Source organism: Coloeus monedula, assembly GCF_965178545.1.
Source record: "Coloeus monedula genome assembly, chromosome: 11".
Taxonomy (NCBI): Eukaryota; Metazoa; Chordata; class Aves; order Passeriformes; family Corvidae; genus Coloeus; species Coloeus monedula.
This window is the reverse complement of record NC_138791.1, coordinates 14,308,565-14,328,762: the sequence shown is the minus strand read 5'-3', so window position 1 is coordinate 14,328,762 and position 20,198 is coordinate 14,308,565. Positions and strand designations below refer to the sequence as shown.

Sequence of the window (20,198 nt, the reverse complement as noted above, 5' to 3'; positions counted from 1 at the left end):
GAAATGCATATGCATTTTAAAACATGCTTGCTTCACAAATACCACTAAAGCAAACTGATACAAAACCATGGTCTCCCAGCCCCTGAGGGGCAAAGGCAATGACCAAAAAGAAAGAGGTCATTCCTCCAAAAGCATGCAGATGTGCTGCCCTGGAATATGACACCACATGTGTTAGACATGGATGAGTGTTTAGGTCCAAAGTGAGCACAGAACTTTCCAGAAGTGGGGCATTTACTGCAGACTGGTATTGAGCACTGGAGTATCTTGACCCAAGAGACGACATCACAGCCTTCTCCACATTTGCTCTTCATGTAAAGCTCACCCAGACCCTCGTGAGTGATGTAGCTCTGGCAGAGCACAAGCTGTTAACATTTAATAGGCGTCTCCTGTACCCAGTGGTCACTGTGACAGCAGGGAACCAATGTTTATGATTCAACACTTCAAACGGAAATCTTAGATGTGGCTACCTCTCAACAGGAGGAAACATCTGAAGAATGTGTTTTTCTGATATTTTTACTCCCTGAGAAATGAAGGGTGCCTTCTGTATGACTCACATCCATGTTTTTCACTTGTGATATTTTTAAACTCTGAGATCCAGAACTGATTGGAATGCAAAAAGTATGACTTTTCTCCCGTCCTACACCGAAGGGCCTTTCAGCCAGTGACAGGTGACAGTAGGAACTGGGAGTGGGTCATCTCCAGGTGTACAATGGGGGTAGAAAGCTTAAAAGAAACAGCTTTAGAATTTATGGATGTCAGCCATATAGGAAAGCTAAAAGGTTTGATGAAAAAGAAGTACACAGACTTCTTTCCTATGAGAACACCAACAGAAAAACCCATTCAGAATAAGGGTTCCTTTCTCTGCCCCCAGCCAAAAGTATCTTTACAGTGTAGCTGAGAGGCAAATTTTTAAAAATGCAGCTAATTAAATACACAGTTGAAAGAGATATCCTCATGACAAGTGATCCAGTGCAGATTTTCTCTCACTGCACATTCCTTCCCAAATTCTGCACACTTATATTAGGGCATCATGGAGAAAACCACACCTGTCCTAGTTGCACCCTAGGTGTGCAGATCTTAATTGTTCAGTCCTCAAAGAGTCAAAAGATGCAAAAAACGAATACAACAAACAATGACAGAAGAGTCCCAATGCTTTGAAACTGCTCCCCAGCTTCTCTTTCAGCTTGGAGAAGGCTGAAGGGTTCCTTGCTGGACCAAGGCTCACCATAAAATCTTGTTGGCTAGGCTAAAATGTCTTTAGCATCAAGCCAATGTAAATGCTGCCTTTCTTTAAATACAGTTTAGTTCCTTTAAAGCACCATTCAAGAGACCTAAATGCCAGCCTCAAGCCCAGACACAAGTAAGTCTTCAAAGGAAATTCACAGGCAAGGTTTTGCTCTGGCAGAAAGCTCTTGCTAATGGTTTCGCAAAACCTTTTTTTTCTCTGCAAGAGCAAGAAAGCAGAGAAAAGTTGAGGCCAAAGAACCACACAAGCAGTCAGAACAACAGTAAAACCTGGAAACTCAAAGGTAAGAGAGGGGTTTCTGCCCAGTCAGGGGGAAGGTGGCTGCAAACGCTCACAGGATGCAGGAGCACACCAGGCTCCTCTGTACTGCCAGTGTGAATAAACAGGAGTGAATCACCAAAACATCTGAAGCAACTTCTTTTAAAAGAAATAACCTGCAAAGGACAGAAAACCTGACTAATGATTAAGATCAAAAGGGGTAACATCAACACAGAAACCTATTCAGTCTATACAAAAATGTCACCAGCTCTCCAAGAGACAAAGAACACAGTTTGATTTTCAGCAACCTAGAACGGTACAAGATACAGAGTTTAAATACATTTCCATTCAGATAAGTTACCTCTTCCCCTCCCCACCAGCAGCTTTTAAAAGATTCATCTTCAACTTACAGCACTGGAGGGGTTTTTCTTCTCAGGTTTTTAATTCACTGGCATCATAAAGACCTTTAGCAATTTACAGTGTGAAGAGCACTTTCTCCTCAGATTGCCCTGCTTTGAGTCGATTTGTACATTACGGTTACTTCATTACTTACATTGCATTACACAGGGGCAAACGCAGCAGCCTCTGCTCTCTGCAGCAGATGTGCCCCAGGGCCAGCATGAGCCAGATGCTTCCCAGGGCCCCATATCAGGAGCAGGGGCTACCCCAACTGCCCCTCTGCAGTGCTGAGCCTGGCACAGACCTCTTACCTTACTTCTAGTTTGAAAGTGGGGTAAATGCGCGAAATACCGCAGAGGACACAGCCACATCAGCAGGCTACACTAATCAAAGTGTTGCAATTAGCAAAATAAAAAAAAAAAATCACCAAGCCAACAAAGGAAAAACCCCATACCTATGGGAGACATCCAAATTCTGCCGAACTACAGAAGGAACACCAGAGGGACCAGAATGTATTTCTTCTTGCCTCTTGTCATGATGGTCTCAGCTGTTTGTCCTCCTGTAAGTCAGAGGGATGCAAGCCAGACTCCTCAAACCCTCATGCTACGCTCCCCCCATGTAGTTTTGGTGACAATTGGATCAGGAGCAGAGTCACAAATTTCATGGTTTAGCAGCCATAACCAATCAATGCACAAAGTTTTCACCCTGCCAGTCAGTTACTGTCTAACAAAATGGCACCTGGGCCAGAAAATCCCATGGGTTTTCTTTAGACATGTTCAAAGCAGAGCATTCCCACATCTTGTTGCCTAATTCCTGACTGCTGCTTCTCTGAGATGTCTTTCTCACAAGCACTTCCCATCTCTACAAACTACATGTTGGCTTTAAACATTGCAGTCAATGCATGTGGTAAAAACCAGAATAGACTGCAAGAATCTCACCTTCCTCTTTGAAGGTACCTGCACTTTCTAGGATAGTAAGCTGCTGCAATGCCAGGAGGCCTGTCCATAGGGAATACATGTGCACTATACATGGCATGTTGAATCTAATTTTTCTGCGTACCACCATATGGAACAGAATCTTAGCAGCATCAAACGTTTACCTAAACTCCATTAATGTCTTCTGCAAGCCAATATTTATAGCATACACATGAGTAGCTGCTGTCAGAGTGTGTATAAATGTTAAACTGAACTGTTAAAGAAACATAATGACAGATGTAGAGATGCTGAAGACTGCAATCTATTCTAATTTATGATAATTTATTTCCATCATCTGGAGCCCTATTCAGAAGGGAAAGCTGAATGCATCCCAAAGCGCATCATGGGGTGGAGTGTAAAAACCCCAGAAAAAAAAATAAAATCTCTTTTAAAGGAAGCAAGAGTACTCTTGTCCTAACACCCAGGACATGCTTAGCAATCTCTCTGTGCAGAAGCAATACAGATGTGGAATACTCAAGCTCTGCCTCTTGGCAGCCCAGTGACACATGGGTTTCAATGCAATTTGGGAATAGCTGGGAACTGTTTGTCCCATGAGAGATGTCTGATCACTGCTGAGTCACTACTTTTGGGGGACTAAGCTGCACAGTGAACATTTATGAGCTCTTTCAGAGCCTCTCCAGCTGCATGAACAACCAATGCTGCACCCATGGGTGGCCAGCACTAATGAGCACGTAAATTTGAAGAGGCAAAGCCATTTTTAGAAATGGGTGAACTATGCTGTGGTGAGCTATATGGCAGAAAGACCTTTTCTGTTTGATTCCTCAGCAACACAAGCTGTGCTGGATCAGTTCTGCCATGAGACCCAAAACTCATCTCCCTCTCCTGTTGCTGTCATTCTGCTGTGAAAGCCGTGGTGGAGAGGATGAAAAAAAGAGAAGGGGGGAAAAAAAAAGCAGTGACAGTACTTGGTCCCTGCAGTGGGGACCACCGCTGGGCCATGGAAGACCACAGGCAAGGAGCTCATTTTCATGGCATCATCCCTGCCTGGGAAGCGCCAGGTCACACGCAGCAGTGGCAGGAGGCTCGTACCCTGTGGCACAGCCAGCATCCCCTGCATATGTTGGCCCACCGTGAAGCCAGCTCCTGCTGCCTGCCAGGGCCTCACAATCTGGACAGGCACAGATTTTGTGCTGGAACAGGCACCCTCTCTGCAGAGCTGCCTGCCACGAGTGACAGGCTGCCACAGCAGCCCCAGGACCACACGCAGCCCATGGAGCCAACGCAGCAAAACACGGAGGCTTAGGAATGCTGATTCTCTGCTGAGCGAACTGTGCTGCTTCTGCACAGCTCTGAAAAATTCCACAGTTGGCCATAAGAAGGGCTAGGCATACAATATATGCATAGGCTACACCACCAGCATGCACTCATGGACTTAACACGTCAGATGACAATTTTCAACCAAAACAATCTTCTGCATTTTACACTCACTTGTCTTTTTCCAAGAGTTGTCATCTCTCCAAAAAATTTTGACTTTTCTAAGTGCCAACGCTAAGGGTTTGCAAAATCTACCCTGGGAACACCACTGCTGTGCCTGCAGCGAGTTTGGGTTGGCCCCTTGCACTGCTCCTGCTCTGGATATCAGGTGCCACAGCCAGACTACACCATTCCAATGGGCAGAAGGATCCCACTTGGGATGATCCATCACTGATTTCTCCAGAAGGAGTGAGCCTGGGGCATCTCAGCAGGGTGTGCAGAGGACGAGAATACAACCATTTCTGTAGAGAATATCTCCTTACAGAAATATTTTGTGCTGAAATATTGTAGTTTCTGTTGCAAATATTCATCCATTCATGATCTCACCAAAGTGCCAGTTTTCAAAGGAAATTTAGAGTAAGAATTATTTTTCCCTCAAGTAAGTGAAATTTATTTTCCCAAAGCAGCTCTACCAATGACTGCTTTTGATGTAGCAATGACAGATTCTTCCCTGACATCTTAGGTACAGCCCAAATTGCAAAGGACAAATACTCCATATGATCCTCAGTCACCTGCCCCAGCCTATAACCCATGAGGAAACTCTTTCTAATACCTTTCCTGCTGCTCTGTGCCTGGCTGCAAGGAAAGCCAGCCTGCCAAACTGGGTACTTGGCTGGGATTTATCAATGGATGTGCCCAGCCAACAACATACAGTGTTGCTTCTGCTCTCTAACTGAAGAATCAAAGTTTATTAATTCTTCCACTTGAAATTAAATCTCTTTCACAATAAAATCTCCACTCTTGGCCTCAACCCTCTCAATGAATAATTCCACCAAGGAAACTCTTCTTGCAGCACTGTTCACAGAAGATTTAAAAAAGGGAGTGAATATGTTTAGAGAGTAACTCTACTGAGCCATACTTGTGAATAATCCCTCTGTCCACATGTCCGTGGGTCACCAGTTGGAAAAGACAGCCTGCAATGCACTCAGTACTTGGCAGGGAGCAGCTTTTGCACTTTCATCCATCCTCAAATGCGTCCTTGCATCTGTGTGCAAGATTAGAACAAAATGCTGCTACGACAGAACAGCACACACCATGTGTATCAGTTCACCAAGATCAAAGGCACACAGCAGTGAAGAATTTAATTAAAATGTTAAAATTAAACAGGAAGGCATCCATTGTTTAATTTTTGGCAGGCATCTTCTTTCAAACGGGGTTCTAATTCCATTCCAGCGCACTGACTGCCCTTGGAGATGGCAATCAGGAGAGCTCTGCCGGATTTATCGGCTGCTGGATTTGGCAGTGGGGGAATCCCACGCTTGCTTTGGCTTTCAAGCACAGTCCCTAAAAAAACATTAAAAGAAACTGCTCAGCTTCAAAGGATAATTATTGCTATATATATATTCTGCAGTAATAAGCCAACTCCAGTATCAAACCTAAGCCCCTTGGGCTGGGCACGAGATACACCCAAGAGCATCGTTCCCCCTCAGAGTCCCAACAGAGAGGTGTGACCTTGCCATGTTCAACCACTTCAAGACACCCTTCCCTCCATACAAAGGCTGTTTGAAATGGGGTAAAAACTGGTGCAAAGAAGTGATGTTTTGCGTGCAGCATGGCCTCTGTGCAGGAAGGAGCAGGAGTAAGCAACTATGTGGTTTTAGACTCGCACGCAGATGGGGGCCTTGTCTTGTTTGCTTTTGCTTCAAGCATACCTCCAGCACACAGTCAGGGAGAAGATTATTCTGCAAACAGTTCAAGCAAGGCTCAAGTTTTCTTGTTAAATAACTGTAAGATATTTCCTGTCTTCCTGGGGTATTTTGATCTGAATGCTTAAAGCAGCCATAGACCATACAGCCCACCTCAAGGAGGTTGAGTCAAGAAGCCAGTTGTCTCCTTGGGTTTTGGGAACCTAGCAAGGAAGATTTTGCTTCTTCTTTAATACTATCTGGAATGCCACAGAGGTTCTTCTCCTAATATGAAGATTGTCAAATCCAGTGTCAAACATGGGGCCTCAATACAAGCACCCAACATGCACGTGACAAAGGATCTGAGCTGGGGCTTATTACTTCAAGCCAAAGATACATCACCTGAGAAATTACACAGGAGGGCAGAGCATTAACATCAGGAAAAGGGAAGACCAAGGACAAACACAACAAACTTCTCTTTGAAATTCAAAGAGCTACTGTAGAGCTGTTACTATAAATTACTTCCTGATGTATCAATGATCTTGCTGATGTTGGGCAGGATTTCATTTTGAAATCTTCTGGGCAGAATTTCACCCTCAATACTTCAGGCTTTTGAGTATTTCTAGTGAATATTCAGCCAGGCTGTTTGCAGCAGGCTCTAGTATTTCTCATAGAATAAAGATCAAGTTGACAAGTTGGGACTTTTGCAAGAGAGTCAGATCAGCTTTATTTCTGACAGCAGGTCTGGGACTGTACACCTCTCCTCTGAAAATGTGTAACCCTTCATTGAAATCTTCCCGCTCCGGTTCTTCTCCTGCTTCCTTAACACTACCTCCCTTCCTGCACATTTCAGTGACTAGTATGGGGTCTTCTATCAAAGAGGCTTCTCCAATCCAGCAAAAGCCCCCTGTGTCATGGTCTCTGATCACTGAAAACATCCTCACTAACTTCTGCCGTGCAGTGGCCCAGCCAAACTGGGCTGGAACATCTGCACCAGCACTTATCCAGGACCTGGAGCCCACAGAGCTCCCCACAATCAGACTGCAGCACTTTATGCTCCTCACAGTATTAGCTCAGCAGCTTTCACAGGCTCTGTCTCTAACACAGCCTTCTTTCTCCCAGATGCTAAGGCGTTCTGGAAAAGGCACAGACAGAACAGCTTGCTCAGAGAAACACATTTACCTATTCATTAGAACATCACAAAAAAAGAAAGGTAAAACAATAAAGAGCAATGAGCACATTACTTCAGCCTTTCCTGAGCGTTTTTCCTGGGTCATGCACCTACCCCACTGCTTTAAGGGCCAAAGCTGACACTCATCTTGTGAGACCTTTGTGCTTTGCTCTCAACACTGAGGTCCATAACATTTGCTTCACGCCACAGATGGCTGCTCATCTGGAAAACCCTCTCTCCTTAGGGGCCACGCCAGTCTAATCCTCTGCTGATCTTCTCCCCTGGCAGCATTATGAAAATACTTCACCACAGCAGAACCCAAGCTGTTCAACACAAGACTCTGTTCCCTCCCATCACAACCAACCTCTGAGCCTGACCCACAGGACTTCTCCCCTCACCATCCATTCCAGTTTAGGTTTGAGCACTTACAAATGCATGCAAATACTCCATCCAAAACCGTGGAGCATGCACTCATGGATGTGCCTGCATCCATAGGATGCTAATGAGGCAACACTTAATATTTTATCTAAAATGTTCTTAGAGAATACTTCCTTACTTAAATGAATGTTATATATCAAAGCCTTTCAATGCCATAACTGTATCTACAATTATAATAATTGGAATCTCCATCATTTTACGTGGTTTAGGATTTTCCTTAAGAATGGGAAGCACTATTAGCTTTTTTAACTGAGTGAAGTATTCAGAATGGGAAAGCACTGCTTCCAAGAACAAACCTGAGGAGTCTCTACAATGGCCAGAAGATAAAACTGTGCAAATTAAAGAAAAAGCTTACAGTTTGCCTATATTCAGTATTCTTTTGCTTTTGCCAAAAAGCAAGCAAGCTGTCACCTTAGCAACTATGTCACACTTTGCAGCACATATGCCACTTTGAACAAACACCTTAAACACAGCATCTCCACACTGTATGTTCCTTTCTATAATGTTCTTAACAGCACTCTGTAGATCCCCCTGAGAATAAAATCCATGAGGACCCCTCTGGCAGCTGCTTGGCTGGACAGACACAGCCAAGTGCTGTTTTCCACACTGCACCCCAGGCCCATACTAAGACAGAAATATTTTTATTCAGTGCCCAAGGGGAAACCTGAGCTTGCAGATGTGCAGCTTTGTCTTCCACCACCAGCCCTGTGCTGAGTCCAGTATTACCTGCTTTCTGCCTCTCCTCTTTCTCTGCTCAGGACAAGGTCCTCTCCCTTGGAGCAAGAGTGGACAACCTCACCAAGCAACATCTCCTGCCCCTTGGAATCATACACAGTGCCATGAATGCAGGTTAAGCTGGGGACCAGAGCATCCAAATGACAAAAAGGGTTCTATGAGAAGCACCTCCAAGCCTGTCCTCTCCCAGCTGCAACATCTGAATCCAGAGATATCAACATGCAGGGCTTTTACCCGGGGCTCCAATTATGCAGATGCTGATTTACAGGAGTGATGACTGAAACATCGCCCTCATAAAAATTGTCAAGGAGACTTTAACTGTGTTTGTCTAATAGCAGAACCCTCTATCTCTACACATCTTATTGCTAGTTTGAAAGTCAGATCATTTTTGTTCTTCTTTTCATAGAAACCTGGTTTGCATATATAATCAAATTTAGCATTAATGAGTCTCTTTCCTCATCTTCTATTCCTAATGCTTCAAACAGCCACACTCAGATAAGAGCAGCCATTGAAATGGCTTACCATGAGATTTTACCAGTTTCACCCAGGTGTTTCCACAGCAGCAGCACGTGGAAGCAGCACTCCAAAAAGTCCTGCTCCTGGAGCCCTGTCTCTCAACCATATGTGCTAATCCTACATAACTATTTTATACCAGGTCACACTCTGGGCTACTTGAGAATCATCAGGATTTAAATGAATTGTTAGGTGACCTTTTAAAATCAGCTCTTCCATGATCACAACATAGTCCTAAATGAAAAATGGTAGGCATTTTCCAGATGAAAGATATCATTTATTTACAATGTGGTCAGGCACTGCTGACCTTTTCTCTTCCCTTGTATCAGCATTTGTACCATTTTAACAGCAACTTTTTGATGAGCACAGTTCTCAGTTTCCAACCAGATATGCACGCAGATAATCATGGATGTGAACAGCAAGGCAGACAGCTCTCTGCAGACTGCGTAAAACATGGGATCACAAGACAGATTTCCTGCTCTTTTACTTATGTTCTGGGTTTTCAGTCTTTAGAGCTCCCATCTTTCTTCTGCTACCTTGATCTAAAACCGTATGATTTATCAAAGCCAGTGGTTTCAGACTTGTGAGACTCACAGAAGCTGAGACTTTAAGACACAAGGTAAAACACCATGTAGGCACTGCCAGTGCTTCTGCTGCCTTTATACCAGGCCCACTGGCAGAGAGACATGTGGCTTTCACATCTGCCTTCAATGAAACTACAAAAACTTTTCAGATCCTTCCTGTCACACACCACAGACCCTGATGTCTAATGGCAAAATCCACTTCCTGGGCTCTTCCTAATAAAAATAACTTGCCTGACGGAGTTCCCTGCCTTCAGATTACCCAAATAAGTGCTCAGAAGTTGCAGGCCCAAAGCCAAGGACCAATGAAGCCTGTTCCCAGGGCTCAGGTCTCTTGAATGCTCACATCCCAACAGGATCATCATGACAATTTTTGCGTGCCCAGAGCTGCAGTGTATTTTGCATGCATTATGCTAAGCTGCCTATAAGAAATCATCCAATTAATGACAGCTTACAGAGAAGGGTTAGTTACACAGTAATTACCTTTCTAATAATAAAATACCATAGAAATGGATTTACATTTTTTGATTAAATTGCACGTGTTTTACTGACCTGACACTACACATACAAGACCTTTGAGGTAGCAATTGGGACCCAGTTTACAAGAACAGCTAAGTACCTACATTCCTGGGCAGACATCAAAAGACTTGACAATGTATTTTTAACAGTGTTTGTGCTTCTTACACATCAAGATGGATGGACCCAGCACTAAATGCAGCATCTGATCCTGGCATTGCATAAGCAACATCACCAGACAATAAGAAATATTACCTTTTTTTAAGGCTTTCCTTTCAATATGGCGGTAGAGAAGATCAAACATTCAGCTCTTCCATCCTGCATCCATGAAGAGCATTAAGCTTCAGCAAGCTAACCCTGCTCCATCAGCTAAATCTCTGCCCATACCAGAGTAGCCAGCACCCTTCCAGTTAAGGAAAAACCAAACAAACATATGCAAATTGATGAAGAGTCTCAAGCAACTATAAAACATCTGAGGCCTGTAATACACTAGACAGAGCAAACTACTAATCACACATGCTTCATGCAAGCATTACCTTCTTATTTCTTTCCCATTTATTTTCAGCATCTCAAGATATCTAGGCTTTTCTAGGGCATACTTGAAAGCATGCAGCTACTTATGTCCATTTATATGCATGCAAATATAATCCAACAAAAGTGCTCCATGGCCAAATGAGCAATGAGCACTAGGACAAAAGACAAGACTTACTATCAGTCTTTCAAGATTCAGATTCCCCTTGCCTCCTGAGCACACATCTGTGTGCAAGGCAAGAGGTGCTAACCCTTTCAGAATCTATACCATCAAAGCAAGCTTGACACTTGCCAGGCAGGCAATAGTTTTTTCCTGGCTTTTTTCCTGGCTTACCAGTCAAGTGATCACAGTGTGAAGGCAAGGAAGCAGAGCAAGGTTAGCTTGGTCCATGTACACCACACATAGATTTTTCAAACCATCATCGTCCAATTTCCCCCAAAGATTTGTTGTCCAAATGCCCTGCAATGCTTTGGAACTCTTTGGTACATCCCATAAAGATGCTCATAAGCAGCGATTATAGCCAGTCGTGCAAGGCCTGGAATGTGTGTTTTTTGCATAAAGGCAAAAATTAAAACAACTCCTCAGACACATTTGAGTTCACTGAACATCCTAACATTCACTTCCAAGCTGTCCTATCAAGAAAAGCCATAGTGTCCACAAGATTTATGCCACAAACATAAATGATTCACACATGCCCTGATAAAAGCTGCACTTGCTTAGACAGAGCTACAATGTGGTCTTTGTGCCAAAAATACCCCCTGCCCATACCAGCCCAGACAGAGCTGAAAGCTGGTGGAGATGGGTGCTCAGTGCAAGGTACTTTAAAACACCAACCTACAGATTACCATATCAAGGCAATCACAGCATCTCCCACCTGGCACAATGGTGGAGTTTCTGCATCCCTGCTATTTATGGAGGAGTACAGGGAAACACATTATGGACAGCACTGCAGCTCCTGTTACTTTACACAAAAATGGACAAGTATCAGGTTGCTTTGGGTTTGCAGAAGGAAAGCTGTTTGTGGCAATTCACAATGTAATTAACCTTCTTCCCCCACCCCTCCTGCAGCCTAGGGATACAAAGTTTCCATTTTTACAAATGTATTTCTGCCAGTAACAGCCTGAGTACAGCAGGCAGTTCCTATACCCATCACACTGCATGGGGAGAGCCTTGCTTTTCATTTAATTTCCTCTTCTAGGGCTCCAGAGAGGCAGCAACTGCAAAACAAACAGACCAAAAGTGACAAACTTGCTTGTCTTGCTCACTTTTTGCAAGCCCCAATAAAAGCAGTCTAAACACATCCAGAGAGTCGCAGGACTGAAATTAATCCAGGGAGACAAATGAACATATTTCTTCTCTTTCATCTTTCCTTATTCATTATTGTCAGGTGCACATATAAGAGAGTTATTTTTCAAGTGAAGTTGTGAGAGTGTTTGTGACATTGCTACTGGTTGTAGTGCCCCAGTGGATTATCTGAGAAATAAGCTTTAGAAGAACATTCTTCCCATGCAAAGATCTGTGGAGTAACAGCCAAAGGAGGAGCAGGACCAAATACAGCTTTTAAACAGCTCTTCCCTGCCCCCAGCACATGCCATGAGTTGACTCAAAGCTGGAAACACCCAGGCCTGACCCAGTACAGCTGTGCGCATTTTTCCAAGCTCAGATTTGTGATCCTCATGTTTTATTGCCAAGGTGGAGTTCAAAAAATGCAACCCTTGCATAATTGCTACAAGTCAATTTCTTGGTTTCTTTTCTTCCTCTTAACCTTTCCCGGGCCCGAGCCAATGTTGTCTGTAAATGGCTTCTAAATGCAATTTGTTGTCTGAAAATAAGATTACAATGTACATGGGAATTACAAATGAAAACATATTACAGTGCTATGAATATTCAGAAGAATCAGCCTTATCTCAGCAGCTTTTCTCTGGGTGTTAGGTGACCATCAAAGTAGGAAATTCAAGAAGGTTAGATAAGGTCCCTGCTCCTTGAGACAGAGGTCCATGTCTGAGCCAGACTACAGGTAAACTGGAATCTGCACACCTAAAGATTAATTCTGCAACAGTTACAGTTTCACATCCGAGAAATGTACAGCTGCTTCAGTTGCCTCCAGACCCGCAAATGTGTGCGCCCACAAACACACAAAATTTAGCAGCAGAGGTTTATGAATAAAGACGTGCTCACCCCAGAGTCACTGTGAGCCAACCCAAACCATCCAGACAATGAGTGCAAATTCAAGGCTGGATTGTATGGACAAGCTAAGGACATTTTCAGCCTGCACCACCTCCACCCTACCAGCCCTTCTGAGGAGCCCCCACAACTCTGCCATCTGTGCTGCAATACCACAGAGCCTCCCCCCAAGCACGAGAGCCACCCAACGCCCAGAATCGCTGCGTCACTAGCTGGGCTATGAACTTTATTTCTTTGCAGATGCAATCTAGGACTCAAGTGGGAGGTGTTAAGGGGTGTAATTTGACTGTTCTGATCAAGTGCAAAGAGGTCTGTGAGGCTGCCGGGGGACACAGAAGCGGACACAGAATTGACTGGAGCATTTGGTCTTCTTTTAAAGTTTAAAATTATGATTAGGCTGATAAAAAGAGTCTGAGGGAGATGTGGACAATTAGTTGAGACTGGAGATGGTAGAGAGAGGTGGACAGCAGTTGGGAGGCATGATAAGAAGAGAAGGAAGATGGGTGTAATAAGATTAATTGAATAGAGATGGAATTTCAGTAATCCAAAAAGCCTTTTAAGTATATTAAAAAAAAAAAAAAAAAGGTCTTCCACACTCTGAAATATCATGAACTAAACTTGGCTTAATTCTACTTACACATACATGTCAAACAGAGAGAAAGTAATTTCTCAGATCATCTTAAATGTTACCACACTCTGCACCCTTCTCCCACAATCCCTTATTGCCAAGGACTGGCCCACCTTGGCCGTGTCAGAAGAGCTCTGTTTACACACAGCTGTGTGTGCATGTATGTGTACACACACAGGCAACGTGCACTTGTAGCAGCCAGAAGAGTTCTACTTGTGGCTTCCAACCATGACAAAGGGAGCTTTTATATTTGGCTGTTGGAAGAAGTTACAGACCCAGGAAAGTGCCAAGAGAAGAGCTCCCACTTGCTGTCCCCAGGATGCCAACACACTGAGCGGGGTGGGAACAATTTTCTTGATGGCACAGCCCATGCCGATCAGTCCAGAGTCCTTCCCAGAAGGGCTCGCTTCCCAAGCTCCATCAGATACAGCCTCATCAGGCAGACAGCCAAAAGACCACGCTCCCAGTGACTATTTTCCATAGGAACAGCTTTGCTCCCCATTCTTCTGCCCCATAGTGAGCGCTGCAGACTGTCTGAAGCGCCCTCAGACCAGCACCTTAGGCTCAGTCCCTGAATGTCCTGACTTTTACTTGAGGCAGGAGCAGCAGTGCCAGGTGGGTTTGTAAAGCTCTGGGCAAAGAGCACAAGGGACCTCGTCTGTCCACTGCTACATGCAGATGACCCCACCGTGAGGCCGCCCCATCCCAGGCCATGGCACCACCACATCCACCATCACCCAACTCCACAGGACCTGATGCTTCAAGGTGCCCGATGGGGAAGAGAAGGTGCTTCTAGTGAGCAGGGACAGAGTCTGGGGCAAGTAGCTGCCCCAGCACACCAAAACACCCCCTCACAGGCACCCCAGTCCCGGCTGTGCATTGCAGGTGCCAACGTGTATAAGCGCACCCGCACAGGGACGCGCCCCCCAGAGTACGCGCCTTACATAATTCCCCAGCCAGTCGGCGTTAGGGGAATGTGATTAATCCTCCATGACATGTTCTGAACTTTCCGTTCAGAAAGGCTCTCTGCTCCCGTAGACCTACTGGCGATGGATGTCATTTGACCCGCAGACTTCACTACGAATGAGCATCAGAGCAATACACAGTGACATTGCTCCGCACACCAATTATCTGCCTCCTTCCCCGCTCGGCCCAGAGACAAGTTTGCTAAATGCATAATGAGGATTTTATTTTCCTCGGTGTTGTTTTTTGTTTTTAAAATTCGTTTACAGCCAGCACAAGGAAGGGGGGCGGGGGGGGGGGGAGGAGGGGGACGGGACACCCACAAACCCAGCCACCAGACCGCCCCGCCGGCCACAGCGCTGCAGGACGCGAGTCCCCGGCCCCTCGCCCCGTATCCCCGTCCGTCAGCCCGACCCAGCTCCCACCTGTTCCGACGGGCGGGCACTTTGGCGACAGCCCCCCCGCCACCCTCCACAGCCCGGGACTCACCCACTCGAGCACCCTGAGGAAGGCCAGCGGCTCCTTCACCACTCGGAAAGTGCCCGCGGAGGCGAGCTGCGGGCAGAGAGAGGGGTCAGCACCGCGCCCGCTCCGCGCGCCCCGCAGCGCAGCGCCCGCCCCCCGCCCGCGGGGCTCCGCGTACCTGATCCACCGCCTCCATGGCGCCGCAGCCCCGCTGCCCGGAGCCGAGCGGAGCCTCCCGCCCGCCAGCCGGGATGCGCGGCGCTGCCCCCGCGCAGGCCGGGCGGAGCAGCCGGGCGGGGCCCGCGCCCCCCGCACCGCCCCGCGGAGCCGCCCCGGCCCCCACCTACTGCCCCCGCCGAGCCGCCCCAGCCGCCGCTCCGGCGCTTCTTGTAGCGGTGTTGATCTTTCGGTAATTAGTAGTATTTTTTTTTTTTTCTTTTTTTTTCTTTTTTTTTAAATTGTATTTCTGGCAGGAAGGAGATGGAAGGCATCGGGAAAAAGGAAATAAAATAAAATTTAAAAAAAACCCAAACAAGCGAACTGCCTCCTCACCGCGCGCACAGAAACTATTAATATTTTAGGGGATGGCACTCGCTGCGCTGTGCTCTTCCGTCCCCTCTTCCCCTCCCGGGAGGAACTCGCTCGTCGCCCCCGCGGCCGCAGGGCTGCAGCTCTGCGCTCTCAGCTCTCGCTCCATCCTGCTTTTCGAGCATTTCCTTGACAGCAGAACAGCGTTTTCTGTCTTGCCGTTGTCCTGGCCTCGTTTCCCAGCAGAGCCTTAACAATCCTAATGCATCCCGGGTGGCACAGCCCGGCAGGAGCGGAGGTTCCCTGCGCCCATCCACGCTCACTGACAGTGTTTCTAGCTCCTTGTGACATTAAAACAGTGCTGTGAGGATTTTGCGATGGAGCAAGTTCCTGCCCCAGTAAAGGCTCAGGACACAACTCCATCACCCTATTTAAGAGCACAACAGCCTCTAGATTGAGACCCCGAGTCTGCAAACATTTGCATATTCAACTTCACTGCCACCCTGATAACCGGTTGTGCCACCAGAAGGACACCGGTGCTCAAATAGGATTTCAGCCAAAAGTAGGTCAGAGATCTGCCTAAAAAATATCTGAAGCTTTTACTCTCTGTAAGGAATCAGCCATCTGCAAAAGTTTAATAAGTTAATTAGTTTTGCTTAAACTAAATCTCTATTATTAAAACCCTAAACAATAAGCTAAATGTATTCTTGGAGTAAACAAGACGGGGTGGAGGGGGGGCGGGGGGAGGATGAAGAAGATTAATTTATGAAGTTTTCACTGGAACTTAAGGCAGACGATTTTGTGTCAAAATCACAGATCTGGAACAAAGTCAGCTGAAGTCTGGTAGCAGTGGGACTGGGCCCAGTTTTTTAAAAACTTAAATAATCTCTTTTTTTTAACCTTATCTAAACCAGCTTTCAGGTCAGAATAACATTTAATTTTTTCAATTAAAAATTCTTGTTTTTTCCGTGCTCTTTTCTTTCTACCCTAGGAAAAAAAGCAGGAAAGGAAAATGAATAATTTTCCTTACAAAATAATATCAAGTATGCTTTAGTTTATTTATATAACATTCTCTAGGGAATACAAAATACTTCTCAGCAGTTCTAGGAATTGCTAGATTCCAGTGCTGTGGAAGGCAGAGTCCCCTAACAGAGGGAGAAGGACAGAGCATCCATAAATCTCCAACAGACGCAAGCAGGCAGGGACGCACAATCATCCATCTGACTTTCAGCCAGAATTTCTCCCACTGATACAGAGATGCAGGGCCAGGTCACTGCAAGCCACCTGCCTTCAGTTCTCCTGCCTGAAGAAGAAATTATTATGGAATATCCCGTGCTGGAAGGGGACCCACAAGGATCATTGAATCTAAATTAGTCTAGTACCCAAGAGCAACAGGGTAACCATTCTGCCTCCTGCAGAGATTTCCAGCTCTGGTGTCTGGTGATCCCACCAACAGAGCCCTTGGCTGTGGGAAGTTTCGTCACTGGTTGTTTACTGTGACTCTCATGTGCTGTTTCCTTTAGTAGGTTCCTTTCATGGAGAGACTTACAGCTCTCCATGAAAGAGCAGTGGATATATTGAAGCAGTTCAAAAACCTCCTGAGAGATAAAAAAAAAAAAACAAACTGAAACATTTAGTAAAGGCATAACTTAGCAGTAGCCTGGGGAAGATGTGGAGAAAATGTTTTCCTTAATTTTATTAGTAGTGTATTCTGGAAGAAACATATGCCCCATCTCCATTGACTGCCACAGAGAACTAGAAGCCTAATTGACTAACCCTTTATTAATTACTTCCAATTATAAGCCTGAGATTTTAGTAGCGCTTGAACTGCAGTTTTCAAAAATTGTCAAAGAAAGGAAAACAAAAGCAAATATTCCTAAAACCTTTACCACTGGCAGGTTGCAAACTAGGATGGTTTCCCCGCTGTTCTCGAGGTCAGTGCACTTGGGTTTTCAGCAGATACAGGAGCTCCCTCATGCTGGTTTTGGGGAGGTTTTCTCATTCCCTCTCCACCATCCTGTTTCATCTTGGTGCTCCTCAGTGCTTGGCCAGCCTCACCTCAGCTCCCCCACTGGCTGGAAATCCTTGCAGAACCATGGCAGGAACCTGGGTTTATAGCCAGTGTTCAGTGCCTCTTCTTGCCATTATTAACTCTTCCAGATGGCTATTAGCATTTCTTCTTGGATATGGCAGTGTCTCCAGCTTTCTTAGCTGCTCTCTCTAAATACTATCCCAGTCAGCTCAGAAGTAAGAGCATCTCCATCCCAGTTCTTGAGAGTCCTAGTACAAAGTTTGCTCTGAAAATGACATTAAAGCTCCACACCTTTTTGATCCTACATGATAATACACACTCTGAAATGAATGTTCAGGTTAGCAGACATGATATGTCTGCAATTACTGGTGGTACAGCAAGAAGCTGTACCCCAGGACACTACACTATATTCACTCTTCTCACACCTGGATGACTGGGCTTGACATGCATAAATCAATACAATCCAGAGAGGTGCAGTTACAAATCTCCATGCTGAAAGAAAAATAGGCTGGAAAGACTCAGAGTATTTCATAGGGACAGAATCTCATACACAGGAGCCTCCTGCCTTTTCCTTTCCTTGGAAAGGGTCCAGCAGTGCTGTAAGGGGAAGCAGCCATGCCAGTCCTACATCACTGCTGAGGGCCAAAGTTCTCCACAGGACACTAGTGGAGCTTTAGTGCTCCTCAAAAAAAAAAAAAAAAAAAAAAAATTAGTTGGCCCAAATCTTAATAGGGCAAGTTTAAAAGCTGAAGTCCTAATTTCAGGATTAGCATTTTGCCCAGCCACAGGCAGTGATTTCTTTCCTGTTTCTAGGAAGCACATACCTTGATTTTTCATTTGGGTAGAAGGTAGGAAGCTTCCCTACCTTATTAATGGCAAGTGTGAGAACTGCATCTGTTAGATGTTATGTATCAGTAGGAAAATCATCAATATGTGCCTAGCCCTCATTTCTACCTTGGAAAGTTTTTATCAAAGGGCTTTGCCAAAAGATGTGTGTTAGACTTCTCCCAGCCTGCCTGAACCTGGGTTCTTGTAAATAATTTCCTACAGTGTTGCCTAAACACCAGACCAAGTGAATTCAGGCTTTTGCTGCACAGCCATGGACTGCAGACCACACTGTGCTGGAAAGGAGCAGATCCATGGAAGCATGACTGTGCCAGCACCACTCCTCAGCACATGGCTCTGGATCAAATTTTCCCTGTGGGAATGGAGAAATAGCCACTGCAGTATGGGGACACTACCTTAAGGGATGGTAGCGCTCCTGCCTCTGCCCAGGGCTGCAGCAGTAAGAGCCATGCCAGCCTTGAGGGGCTGAAAAGGACACTGGGGCTTTGTTTTTCCTTGGGATGTCTGTGATTTATATCTTACTTCTACCTGCCAATATGGAAAGGGTAAGGGTTGATACCTTGTTCTCCTAGGATGAACATTAAATGTAAGACAGGTGCACCTGCACACAGGCGTGTGCACAACAGGTAAATAGTAGAAAAAGTGTCTCTCCTTGCATGTGGCAGAGCACAAAGCCTATGACTCATGGGTCATCAAGGCTGCAGCAGCAAGAGCCAGATGATGGGGTCACCCAGTTTGAAACAAGTCTAAGGCAACTGGTGTTAGCACCAGTGCAATTTTTTTGTAGGCAGTTGGGTGTGGAAATGAGGTCTCGCACACGCCCTAGGAGGACCATATGGCACTTAGCACACCAGATTTCCCAGCTCCAGCCAGGCCTCAGTCTCACTCTACCTGCCACTCTTCTCGAGATCCACGCTGTCATGGGTCACTTCATCCTCCTGGTGTCTCCATCAAATTTGTTTGCAGTACATTATCTCCTAGAAAGGAGAGCTGGGTGCCATCTCTTGGACCCTTCTGTTGTTTTTAAATCTCCCAGTCATTTTGATTAGGTTTCAATATTTTCCCCTGGGGCTGTGTTCTGCTCCAGGAAGCTTTTCTCCTTTTCCTGGTGCAGGAGAGTTCACTCACCCATCCCAAAGCCAATTGCCAGTCATTTCATGGCTTGGCTTCACTTTTTTGGTGTGTTCACTCTAAAATGTAATAACAGAAGAGCAACGAAATATGAGGCCTTGGGATAGCCAAGAATTGCCTTCCATGTGGCCAGGAATCACATATGGTGATCCATGGGAGAGACCAGACTCTTAGGTCCCTGCCAGGTCCTGTACCACATTTTCCAACACCCGTAAGCTCCCCCCCACTGCATTTTCAAATCCTAGGTGTAAACCCCTGGCTATAAATAATCCTTAATAAACCTAATTTCCCAGGGAATCTCATTTCTCAGTTTTCCCTGTGTGCAGATGATAGGGCCAAGCATGGATATCAACCCCCCCTCACTGTATGTTAAGGTAAATAACTTGAAATGCCACAGGACTGCAGAACATTCTATCCTCAGAAGCTGAATAAAGTCTGCATACAGAAACCCATGTGCTTGCTTTAGAGCAAAATAGCTTGGAAAAGAATGCACTTCTCAGTGTGTTGCCAGACAATAAAAAGTCTTCAGGATTCAAATCAGTAGAGCAATGAGGCTATTGCTCATTACTAAGCTAAAGGTACAAAAGTATTTTTGAAAGGAGCTTTGTTGAATCAGCATTTGTTTTTCTAACAATATGCACAATTTCTTTAATCAGGGTTATTTTCAGAGTGTAGCATGAAAATAATTATAGAGTACTTTCTGAAGGTTCAGTGATTAAGGCAAGAGCAGCCAGCTGTTTGGCTGCGCTATCATGTCTACAAGTCATGATAAGAAATCTTAGTTAGATTTCTAGATCTCATACAAGGCTCTCAACTATTTCTCTCCTGATCTCTAAGAATAGATGCAGAAATAATCTTTAGTGTTTCTTTTTGGATTTCTGTTATATGCCTGTGAAGTGAAATTAAAAATCATATTATTCAAAGTCAAGTTTTCCCTAG

General features: G+C 45.3%; 1 protein-coding gene across 1 annotated transcript in view; it reads right to left on the bottom strand.

The window, feature by feature from the left end:
- The window catches only part of SYNPR (synaptoporin), a gene marked incomplete at its 3' end in the record, with an annotated part of 111,766 nt that extends 96,715 nt beyond the window's left edge, over window positions 1–15,051 (bottom strand). Inside the window, exons 1-2 of the mRNA XM_082288770.1 lie at window positions 14,901–15,051; window positions 14,747–14,812 (exon numbers count right to left, since the gene is read on the bottom strand). Of these exons, the coding sequence (XP_082144896.1) occupies window positions 14,747–14,812; window positions 14,901–14,918 (84 nt within the window). The 5' untranslated portion in view covers window positions 14,919–15,051. The remainder of the gene's footprint in view (window positions 1–14,746; window positions 14,813–14,900) is intronic.
- Window positions 15,052–20,198: the final 5,147 nt, after the last annotated feature.